The sequence below is a fragment of the Gouania willdenowi genome, chromosome 16 (assembly GCF_900634775.1).
Source record: "Gouania willdenowi chromosome 16, fGouWil2.1, whole genome shotgun sequence".
Taxonomy (NCBI): domain Eukaryota; kingdom Metazoa; phylum Chordata; class Actinopteri; order Blenniiformes; family Gobiesocidae; genus Gouania; species Gouania willdenowi.
The window spans coordinates 33,243,427-33,255,985 of NC_041059.1; the positions used below are offsets into that span (position 1 = coordinate 33,243,427).

The 12,559-nt window shown below is 46.0% G+C and overlaps 1 protein-coding gene across 1 annotated transcript; it reads right to left on the bottom strand.

Moving 5' to 3' along the window:
* Nucleotides 1-261: 261 nt before the first annotated feature.
* On the bottom strand, nt 262-1,152 carry LOC114477608 (uncharacterized; the record flags this gene model as incomplete). The annotated part of the gene is made up of 1 exon (XM_028470027.1): nt 262-1,152. A coding segment is annotated over one exon (891 nt), but the record flags the coding sequence as incomplete, so codon positions are not given.
* Between the last annotated feature and the right edge of the window lie 11,407 nt (nt 1,153-12,559).

Genomic DNA, 12,559 nt, shown 5'->3' on the forward strand with positions numbered 1-12,559 from the left:
TTGAGACTCTGTAACTCCACACTGAGGATCCCACGGACCTGCAAGACAAAAGCCAGAAGGAGTACAGGAGCAAACACACAAGGGAAGACGCAGACATAGAGGGAGTGTTTGAGAGAGGAATGGGACCCTCTCCGGTCTCTCTCTAACCTAAATGACTTCTCTCTTAACGCCCTCTTCAACCTCTCTCCAACCGAGCATGCCAGACCCCCCCACCGGCAGTCTATGCCTATTGCATCTTAACTATGAGCTATGAGCTGGTTCCTAACTAAAAGCTTTACCAAAGAGGAATGTTTTGAGCCTAACCTTAAAGGTAGAGAGGGTGTCTGCCCCCCGAACCGTGGTTGGTAGATGGTTCCAGAGAAGTGGGGCCTGATAACTGAAAGCTCTTCCTCCTATACTACTTCTAGAGACAAATGGAACAACGAGTAGTCCAGCATTTTGAGAGCGTAGTGTTCTGGGGAGATTGTATGGCACTACAAGCTCCTTGAGATAGACTGGTGCCTGTCCATTTAGGGCTTTATAAGTAAGAAGAAAAATCTTGAATTCTATTCTATATTTTATGGGAAGCCAATGCAGAGAGGCTAATACAGGAGTAATGTGATCTCTTCTCCTAGTTTTAGTCAGTACACGTGCTGCAGCATTTTGAACCAGCTGAAGTGTCTTAAGCGACTTGCTCGGGCAGCCTGCTAAAAGAGAATTACAATAATCCAGTCGAGAGGTAACAAAAGCATGGACTATCTTTTCGGCATCGCCCTGAGACAGGATAGATCTGATTTTAGCAATGTTACGGAGATGAAAGAAGGCAGTTCTTGAAGTTTGTTTTATGTGAGAGTTGAAGGATAAATCCTGATCAAATAGAACCCCAAGGTTTCTAACAGTTGTGCTTCGTGCCAGAGTAATGCCATCTAGGGCAGTTAGGCTAGCATAGGTTTCTCTAAGGTGTCGTGGGCCCAGTACAATGACCTCAGTCTTGTATGAGTTAAGAAGAAGAAAATTTTGGTCCATCCAGGTCCTAATGTCCTTTAGACAGGCTTCAAGTTTAGATAGCTGATTTGTCTCACCTGGCTTCATTGATACATACAGTTGGGTATCATCAGCATAGCAGTGAAAGTTAACAGAGTATTTTCTCATAACATTACCAAGGGGGATCATGTAGATACAGAAGAGGATTGGACCTAGCACAGAGCCCTGAGGAACCCCGTAGCTTACTTTAGTGTACACAGAAGACTTATTATTCACGTGTACAAACTGGTACCTATCAGATAGGTAGGACTTAAACCAGTTTAGGGGCAGTCCCTGTGATTCCAAGTAATTCCTCTAATCTCTCTAGTAGAATATAGTGATCTATAGTGTCAAAAGCTGCACTAAGATCTAATAAAACCAGCACTGAGAGTCGTCCTTCATCTGAAGCCCAGAGTAGATTATTAGTTACTTTAACTAAAGCAGTCTCTGTGCTGTGTTGAACTCTAAAACCTGACTGGAAGTCCTTGAACAGGTTGTTGTTTTGAAGGAAGTCACAGAGCTGAGCCAGCACAACTTTCTCAAGAATCTTTGAAATAAAAGGAAGATTAGATATAGGCCTGTAGTTTGCTAAAGTGCTGGAATCAACAGTAGGTTTTTTGAGAAGGGGTTTGATTACAGCTACTTTAAAGGACTGTGGCACGTAGCCTATTGATAGGGGTATATTTATTGTCTCCAACAAAGATGGGCAGACCAGGGGAACAACTTCTTTAAACAGCTTAGTTGGGATCAGATCTGAAAGGCAGGTCGATGGTTTGGAGGATGAAATAATAGAGTTAAGTTCCTGAAGTCCTATATGTGTGAAACAGTTTAGGTTAGGCCTATTTACATTTAATGGTACAGCAGGCCCAGGTGAAGGTAGGGAGTGGCTAATTTTATCTCTAATCTTGTGAATTTTATCGTTAAAAAATGTCATAAAGTCCTCACAGCTGAGGGCTAGAGGAATCATGGGCTCAATAGAGCTCTGACTTTGTGTTAGCCTGGCGACAGTGCTGAAAAGGTACCTCGGATTATTTTTATTTTCTACAATTAGTGAGGAGTAGTATGTAGATCGACTATGTCGTAAGGCTGTCATGTATTTACTATGGCTTTCTTGCGAGAGTATTCGTGACTCCTCTGTTTTATTGGAGCGCCACATTCTCTCTAATTTACGGGTTGTTTGTTTGAGTGTGTGAGTTTCAGAGCTAAACCACGGAGCTTTCTTCTGACGTTTAATAGTTTTTTCCCTCAATGGGGCAATTGAGTCCAAGGTGGATTTTAGTAGACTAGCAGAGCTATCGACAAGCAGATCCAGTTGAGAGGGGTTATAATTAATATCATAGTTATTTATTGGATGGTGCACTGAGTTTAAGGCAGCAGGAATGGCCTCTTTAAATTTAGCCACAGCACTATTGGACAGATTTCTACTCGTAACTATTTTATTGCACAGTGCGAGATCCTCTAGGATAATGTTAAAAGATATTAAAAAGTGATCTGATCGCAGAGGATTTTCAGGGTAGACTTTTAGTTCATTAATATCAAGGCCATATGTTAGAACAAGATCAAGAGTATGATTTAAACGATAAGTAGCTTCATTAATAGTTTGAAAAAAGCCAACTGAGTCTATTAGGAACATAAAGGCTGAGCTCAGGCTATCACTATCTTTGTCAACATAGATATTAAAATCTCCTACTATCAGTATTTTATCAGAACTGAGGACTAAGTTTGATATAAACTCAGAGAATTCTGATAGAAATTCAGAATAAGGGCCTGGAGGATGGTAAATTATCACAAATAAGACTGGCTGGCAGGTTTTTGATTCGGTATGAGATAAATTTAGAACCTGTTTGAGACGTGAACATGGTGGTGTCCCGAGCGGCTTTTTGACCTTCGACTATGCTTACCACGGACAGTAACCCAATCATTGCTGGCCGGGGGGGAAGCTAAGCTAGAGCTAGCACGGTCCGCACCGGCTAGGTCCTGCTTGCTAGCTTCGGTTTTGGTATCAGGGGTGCGGAACCGCTTCTCCAGATTGTTGATCCTCGCCTCCATATCTAACAGTACGCTACACTTTTTGCAACTACCATTGTCCCTAAAGGAGGACAAGGAGTAACTAAACATCTGACACACCGGGCAGGAGAGCGGAGGGGAGGAGAGAGAAGCCATAGGTGCTCAATTTAAGCTAAGCTAAGCTAAGCTAAGGACAAAAGGAAGTTTAAAGGAGATTACACTGCCTATAAGAGGCAAGATTGCTTTTTACTTAACCTTCGTACGTTTAACTGTACGGTAAAAAATAAAACAAGTGTTTTCAAGGCTAAAATATCAATGACAACAAGTTTGATTAGCGTTAGCAGAACACAGTAGTAGAGCGTAAACAGGAAATGATCGATACGTCACCACGTCCATTTAACTGCTGCTTCACAGTTACTAGCCACATTTCTGTTAGATGTACAGCACTTGAAACCGATTTTGTATTGCTTTAACAGTCTTTTCTTTTCTTGAAGTGGTTTTTCCTTAAAACCTCTGCATTGTTGTAGTGCATGCGGTCTATTATGCACAGGACACCATTTGTCTGGTCCATTAGTAAGTGTGGCTGGTACGTTTGTTTTATGCACTGAAACTGTTCTGCGATTGTTATTGTGGTTCTCTCCTTTTTTATTTCACTGATGAATAGTGACTGGATATTAAGGCTTGGGTCGTTGCGTGCAATTGCTTGTGTTTGAATAAACTGCAGAAAAAAGTAAAGGGAGGAAAAGTTACTTTATAATCCTGTTTGTAGCATGAAACTTCCATCATCCATCTGTCCTGTAGTCCATAAGGCAGCTTTTCCACGATTGGAGCAATGCCTCTTGCTGTATCAAGATAGGACAGTCCATGCAAATATCCTTCTTGCATTGCTGAATGGTTTTCCAACAGTAATTCACTTAGCTCTCTTAGTTTTTGGTGGTCCTTTGGCCCTATTCTGGGGAACTGGTCAAGTTTTGTGAAGAGAGCACCCTCTGTGGCCTTTGGTGAACCATAGGTCCCTCCTAGCCTGTCCCAGATTTGTTGTAATGCAACTAATGGCTTACTTAAATTCACTGCTTTGATGTGACGTGCATGTTTGACTGACTCTGGGCCCAGTAATTTAATCAGGACGTCAATTTCTTCCCCAGCTTTAAGATCAAGACTCCCAGTATCATTAATGAATAATGATTTCCAAGCTAAATTGTTTTCCAGCTTGTCATCAAATTTGGTAAGCTCGGACGCTAACTGGCTTCTCACTAGATATTATGCAAGTTCATTAGTGTCACTAGAATGGTATTGAGCAGGTGAGTAATGCTGGGTGCGGACAGTAGAGGGCGTTGTATACAAAAAAACCTTATGGGCACTGTTTTCAGGGGGCCTTTGGAAATGATAGTCCTTTGAGACTGTGGGCACAGTTTCCTGTTGCATATCTGGTTCCTTAATTTGTACTGTGTGTATCCTTTCATTTAGTTCTTTGTCGCTGGGCTCGATGCTGGGCTCACTGCTCATGGGCACTTTGCATTGGAGTCATATGAAGTGAGTGCTCCACTGTTGTTTCCAAACTTGCAGCAGCGCCTCCATTACTGCTGCTTTGGCAGCAGCAGCTTGCGCTTCACCTTCTTTCTCTAGTTTCATTTCTATTTCTCTCTTTGCAAATGCAGCTCTGGCATGGGCAGCTTCTGCTTTTGCACATGCTGTGGCAGCTGCAAATGTTATACTTGTGGCGGAAGATCTGCTTACCCGCAAAGCTGTAGATCCGGCCTTCTCCATTGTTTGTGTTGATCTACTGTGTAGGGAACCAAACCACATCAAGCCTAAAGACCCTCTGCCTAACAGGAATTAACCAAGGAGCCTGTTTCTTTATCACAAACTGTTTACAAAATAACTGCCCCAGCAACTTTGAGGTGCATACCAAACCCCACTATGCAGCCTTTGAACCCAATAACGGAGCCAAAAAGACTGGCCCAACACTTTGAAGTGTCCAGTCCAACTCTTTTTACGACTCCACACGGGGGAAGACCATCCGTCTTCTCCCTCCTTTACAATCAGATACCTTTGAGATGCTGTAAGATCACAGAACTGTCCCACTGACCCCTGACCCCTGTGGTGAGCTGTCACACAGTGACACTTCCCAGGCCTTCTCTGAGATGTGTCCAAGTGAAGAAGTGAGAACAAAGAAACTATATTATGTTTGAAAAGTTACAATTGAAAACATTATTGGAATGGTTTCTGCAGAAATTGAAATTGCAAATATTGTCTGGCCTATTCCACTCTTTTCAGATAATTTTATACCCACGGAATGCTATTTTAAATGTTTCATCATTTAAAAAGTGCTTAAAATACCAGAAAACATCACAAAAGTTAGTTTAAGGTATCTATTGCAACCATATTTACTATATGGTAGTAAGAGGCATAACATGATTTTTGACATTTATGTTTATGAGTAATTACAAGTAAAATTCAATAACCGGTTCCTAAAGTAACACTAGGATATTTTCCAGTCGTGTTTGGTATCAAACTCTTTCGTAATACATGATATTTCAAGATATGATGTCGAAAAGATTATTTGAATATGCTGAACTTTTATTAATATTATGGATTGTGTAAATCTAGGAATCATCCCTCCTGTTTGTCATTGTCAAGGCAGCCAGCTGAGATGCTGGCGACTTTAAACCAATCAACGAAGCTTCCTTCTTGGGAGGCGAGTCTCAAAGATAATCTTTTAAAAGGAAGAAAACCGCCCAAAATTCATGCTCAACGTGTTTCCCTTCCCCATCTTTTTATTTATTTCATTTTATTTTTAGTTGAAACAGTTAGATTTTTGGAAACAACAGCTTGCTTGGTTCAGACGAATCCAGCATCTCGTGGCGTGCGTAACAGCTGAAAGAAGCCCGGCTCGTAACCCACTGTAAGCCACGAGCCGTTTTCTAACCCAGCTGCGAAGGCCAGAACTGCCTGGATTGGCTGTAGGGGCTATACGCTGTTGAAATCAACAGCGGCACGTCCCGCTGCATTTCTTCAACCCAGCACCTCCAGGTCCAACCCTGACATCATCTTCAAGGTACCTGAACGAACTCTGATCCGCAAACTTGATCCACTATAGCTCACATCCATACTTCCATAATTGCACACTTAGATACACTCACAACATGTTCCACACACAGTTCATCGCATTCATGTTTGTTCGTTCTCCCGTCTGTTTTCCCTTCTTTGTTTTATGAGCTCTCTCTATGATTTTATTCTTTGATTTTATTATCTTATTATTCGAATATGTATCCTGCATTTTTATTCAATACTTAGTAGACTAGCATTCTCCTAGAATAGTGATTTCACTTCATTACATATAATTCTCACTTTTATTAGCCTAGAAATGCATTTTATCATGATTTAATTATCCCATTTCAATTGATATTTTGACTGTGTTAATTGTTGAATTATGTAATAAAAGGTTAAACGTAATCTTTGATTCCTCTGATTCATTAAAGCTGTGATTATGGTGTAGATTGCTGTTCAAATTCACTTTTCCCTGGTTTCAAATTAATGGGTTTAGTCTTAAAACTTAGACATAATTCTCCTGTTAACAGAAGTGGCACCCCGCAAAAGTTGAAGTAATATTAATAATCATAATTAATATTCTCACTTATATAACCCATTATTAATAACTCATCCTCCTACAACTGTGTCTTTACGCTGACCTGATAATGCTGCGTTTGTAGTGCTGGTCTGAAAACAGTGTATAACAATGCAGCCTGGGGGTCAGTAGTTTGTTGAGAGGTGTCCATTTTCACTGTTCTGGCCTCATGGAACCATTTCCACTATCCAGTTAGTTAAACACCCCCACACAAGAAGTCACAGACGTCAGGATGAGTTGGACTCGTTTTTTATATGGCTGGCATGAAACTGTAATAAACAGACACTGTATAAGTACATCAGTACACAAATTATGCAGCAATTATGAATTAAAGCTTAATATAACTCAGACTGTCTCCTTAGATCGTATTGAACGAAAATAATGCATTGAAAGAAAAGACTTGTAAATAGTTCCTTAAAACATTGACAAACTACATAAATGTTCCATTTCTAACATATAATATTTATCTAAATGTGGCGAGCGGGACCTACCTCACAAAAGGTGAGGATGAACACAAGGTTTATAAATGTGGTTCTAATTAATAAGTCAGACAACGCCACCCTGGGATATTTTGTTGGTTTGCAAAATGGAGCTTGAGACACTGTTCCTGGTACAAAAATATATTTTATTCTTTTCTGAAAAACTAAAAACATTCAATATCAATATATAGCAGGACTGTGATGGAAGGGGACCCCCAAAAAGGGCGAGAGCTTCCCAGCGGGAGGGAATAGGATCCCCAAAATTAATGACACTCACACACAGACACAAGGTGATGAAAAGACCAAACCCAGAGGTTACACAGCACACGAAAGAGGACACCACCACCAGGACCCCCACTGTAAGTCTCCAGTCCCAGGAAGTGCCCCGGGCCCGCAGATGCAGCCAGGCCAGTAGAAAGAGCGGGGGCCAGGGAGCCCCAGGCCACCCCCCCACGGCCGAGCAGCCCCCCAGACACCCCCAAGATCCCAGGCCGAGAGGCAGCCACCACCCCCCACACACACATCTGAGGAAGCCCCAAGCAGCTGAGCACCCAGCGCATCCCGCCAGCAACCCTAACCCCAAGGCCCCCCGCCCCGCCCACCCACCCACACCCAAGCACCCACCCCCCTGAGGGGAGGGCCCAGAGAGCCCCCCCGCCCGAGACCCCAGCAGAGGAGCCAAGGCCCACGCAATGCAGACGGCTAGAGCCACGCCGAATGTGCAGCCGGTGGGCCCAGAGCCAGCAGGGACCGGACCCCAGGCCAGAAGGACCCGGAACGGAAGCAGCACCGAGATCAGGGACGACAACTACGCCCATAGTTGCCGAGGGCACCAAGGGGATGCTGCAAGTCACCCTGCCGGTCCCCAGGCGCACCGACCGAGCACCCCAGAGCGTGCCAGATCTCCTTTCCTTGATGCCGCCCGCACGATGAGCCCTAGCCTGGGGACCCCCAAGGGCGAGTCCCCGGGCCAAACCCCCGTGGGGGACGCCCACCCACCCCAGCCCACGAACCGGCCACAACCCAGCAAGACCGCACAGCCCCAGATGGCCCCTACCTAGCGGCCCATATCGACCTCAACCACCGGAACAGCTAGAGCCGCCCCCCGGCAAAGAGCACCATCCCGGAGCGCCAAGCAACCCCACCCCAACCCCGGCGTAGATGCCAGCACCCCACAGCGCGCCCACCCCCTACACCGGCACGGCAGGCCGCCCCCAGACCCAAACGTCACCAGGCGCATCCCCAAGGAAACCAGGAGACGAGACAAGCACTAAGCCCCACCCGTAGGGAAGGGGCACCCCCACGCCCCACCAGGCCGGCACTGCCCAGAGAGACTCCGCAAAGAGAGCCCCCAGCAACACCCCTCCACGCCCCCCAGAGGCCCACCGCCCCGCCACGCCCAACCGCACTCTCCCGATCTCTACACGGCGGCCCAGCCATCAACAGAGGAGCCGGGGCCCCACCCGACAGGCCCAAATGTGTGAAGCTACCCACCACCCTGTAATGATGCCTCTCCATTGGGGAATGGAGAGGCACTTCCCTATCCCCTGAGTGAATGTATGTGTTTAGTGAATGTATGAAGTGCTATTAAAAAAAGGGTGGATGGAGGGGAGCGGTGCTCCCCATCCAACCTATGTGTATATATGTGTATGTGGTGCAATAGCTCCAGAGGGTGGAAGTGGTGGTCCCACCCTCCGGGGGGTGCTGTGTTGAGGTGTAATTAAAATTGGAGGGATTAGTAGGGCAGCCAGAGGTGGGAGTGCCGCCCCCGCGCCACTGCTTAGTAGCACAGGCGGCGGCCCCCTCCACCCCCAGCCCCACCATCCAGCCCCCCAAGGGTTGGGTATGTGAGTGTGGTGCAACAAGTGGGTGAGCCAGACCAGCTGGGAGTGAGTGATGTGAAGTGTCCATGTAGGAGACCTGTCTGGTATGAGCCCGGCCCGTCCGCATGGTGGGACACCGGAGAGGGTAGATGGCGCAGATAGGCACACGGCACTGCGGGCCCCAGGGATGCGCCGAGCAGCACAACCGGAAACCCCTCGCGGCACCCCCCCCGAACCATGCCGGCCATACGGAGCACGCGGGACCCCCCCAGGCGGAGCCAGGCACAAGCCACATCCTCCAGCAGTCCAGGAGGCGACCCCCGCCGCCCCAGAGCGGCCTGCCCCGCCAAAGCAGGTGGCGGCCGAGCAGGAGAGAGGCCAGCGCCCACACCAGGGCCAGCACAGGCCCGCACAACACCATGACATAGCACCCTCCACAGGGGTGCGGCCCCGGCCCCCCGAAGAGAGAGGACACCACCAATTGCCCAAGCAGGGCCACTTCGCCAGCCACGGACCGATAGGCAGGCGAACCCAAGCACCCCCAGCCAGGCACCGCAACCCCACACCAATGCTGCCAGCAAAGCCACCCCCCCTCCCCCCAGGGAGGCCACCCCCAAAACACTGACGCCAGCACAGCCCGGAGGACAGCGGGTCCCAGTCACCAGCCCCACCCCGCCCAAGGCAGCACGGTGCCTCGCTGAACCGTCGTCTCTGCTTCTATAATGAATGTCCTGTCGACACCAGATTGTGGCGAGCAGGACCTATCTCACAAAAGGTGAGGATGAACACAAGGTTTATAAATGTGTTTCTAATTAAGTCAGACACCGCCACCATGGGATAGGAGGCAGCCAGTGAGCGGATCATCAGCACAGCACCACCAGTGTTTGAACGCGTCGCGCTGTGCTGGTAGAGCAACAGAATGCAGAGATCCGGTGAAGGACCACCAGGAAGTGAACGGAGTGTCAGAGCCAAAGAGTCAACGTGCAGCAAGATGCCCACCTATATAGGGCAACTTTCTGCTTTGATTGGTTAACTAGGCTAGGCACACGGGCAATGCAGCTCATCCTGCTATGTAAACATTGTTTTTACTGCAATACTCACAGGGAAGGCCTTTATGAACTCAAACACAGCTACAGAACACAACAACCGTCTACACGATCTGGATCACATTACATCACCATCTCTGCGCAGCATAGTTAGGACACTCACTTCCTGTTTCTCATAAAGAGGCAGTGCACATAACAAGACTAATGGCAGAGCCAGAACAAGTATCCTTACAGTTCCTTCACAAGTCAACACGTTGCATATTTACTGTTTTTCAGATTGCTTGTTTTTAAGTTACACATTTACATTTTTTTTTAATTACATATTGTCTTTTAATTTAATATGGATGATGTCCTTGATGATTTTTGATTATCTAGATGGTAGTAGAGGTTTTGATGTTTGATGATTCATGCCATTGATAATAATGATTATGCTTATTTCCACATGTTTCTTGCTCTCTCTCTTTGATGTGTCTTTGTCTCACAAAAGAAGAATATATCCAATGTGTGACAATAATGATGCTAGTGTTTAACCCTGACAGACAGCAAAGGTGGATCCAAGATTATTCTACTGGAATATAATAATTTTGTTTCTTGATTTGGTCGTTGATGGTGACCAAAAGTGGGGATAATTATGGTAATTATTATATTAATCATCATATCATCAAATGTGTGTTCATGTGTACAATTTGTAATGTGTTTATACACAATGACTGCATTATATCATTGTACTTTTGAACAGATACGTTGCTCCTTTGCTTAGTCATGTTAGATTATATTACCCACAGTACAGACAGATTGTGCTGTATTCACAGTGCCAGCAACAAACAGTCTCTGCTCAAGGTCTCATACCAAAAGTCTGATAAGCAGAACTCTGTAACAGTGATTTTCCACTCCTTCCTCCCTTCACCCTCTCTTTTCTTCTCATCTTAGGGTGGGGCTCTTCATATCTGTAAAAAAGTTGGTGGTCAGAAGGCTTTCCGTTAGTTGCTAGGCGCTTGCCCTTCCTACAGGAAGGAAGAACTTTTTTGTACTCCGCATATATAGGCACATACAATCTCGGTACGATGTAAAAACAGACCATGAAACCAGCTTTCAGTGAGTTTTATTTTATTTATGTATTTTTTCTTTAACATGTGAGTGGTATTAGATTTTCCCTTTGTTTGTGTGGCTTTAATGTTTTCTTTTTGGCTGCTCTGTGCGCCAGGCTGGTTCGTGCCACACACACGCACGCACGCCCGCACGCCCGCACGCGCGCACACACACACACACACACACACACACACACACACACACACACACACACACACACACACACACACACACACACACACACACACACACACACACACACACACACACACACACACACACACACACACACACACACACACACACACACACACACAGGAAGGTTGCGGTCATTATACGGGGTGGATTAAGGAATGAATAAAGGATTGTTTTATCCCGTTCTTCTCCTATCACATTGTAAAAAAGTTTAAAAATAGCAGGAATTAGTGCTGGTCTCGAACGGTCTTGAGGGAAAATCCAGAGTCCGGGCAGCCCGAGTCCGAGACAAGACCGAGTCAAAATGCTCCTGAGTCCGAGACGAGACCGAGACCTTTAAAATTTGGTTTCGAGACCAAGACCGGTCTCGACTACTACAACACTACTGGGAGTACATAGGCATTTACTTTTTAAAACTAGGAGTCCTGGTTTTAATGTGCAAAAAAAAAAAAAAAAAAAAAAAAAAGGGGAGGGGGGCAAATGAACAATGCAAGGGGAACCGCTCTTTGGAGGTCTTACCTTTCCTAATTGCGGGACAATTCCTGGGGAATGCTTCTCTCTCCCGGACACCATCCTTGACTCGCTCCACATGCGTCAGACTGTCTTGCCAGGGGATTGCGGTCCACCTTATTTGGTACATGTTTGGCAACCGTATATAATTCTGAGCAAATTTCTCAGTTTATGATATTAATATTGTACTTAAGCATGCCTAAGAGTGGGGGCTGCTAGAGGAGACACGCTTCGTTGAGACACACCACGGCTGTGTTGGCACAGCTTTACGCACGGCTTAGCTGCCCTTTGACGGTCTTTACGTGGCATTCTGCATCTCTGACGGGTCTTCTCACGGTGTTCTTATCGGGTTTTTACTCATGACGTGCCCTGAACAAATCTGCCAACGGTGTGGTGCCTTGCGATCGTACAGAATAGCCCACAGAATTCAGATTAGGTAGAATTCTCGGTGGAAGCAACGGGAAGAAGCTCCCCGGATTAGATTTAGTGACTTCTTAGACTCCTAGAAGTAAGTTTTACTTTCTGGTCGAGTGGGTCACGGGCTCCCGCGAGAGACTTTTAGTGTCTTAATACAGTCGTAGGTTGTGTTTGAAGAAGACTCCCGGATTAGATTCGGCAACTTCTTAGACTCCCAGATTTGTGTTTCACTTTCTGGTTGAGTGGTTCTTGGGCTCCCGGAAGAGACTTTTAGTGTCCTATACGGTCGTGTAGCCTGAGTTTGGGATAGATTCGGACGGCGTTCCGAAGCACTGGCCAGTGAAAAGCGATTGATCACCGCTA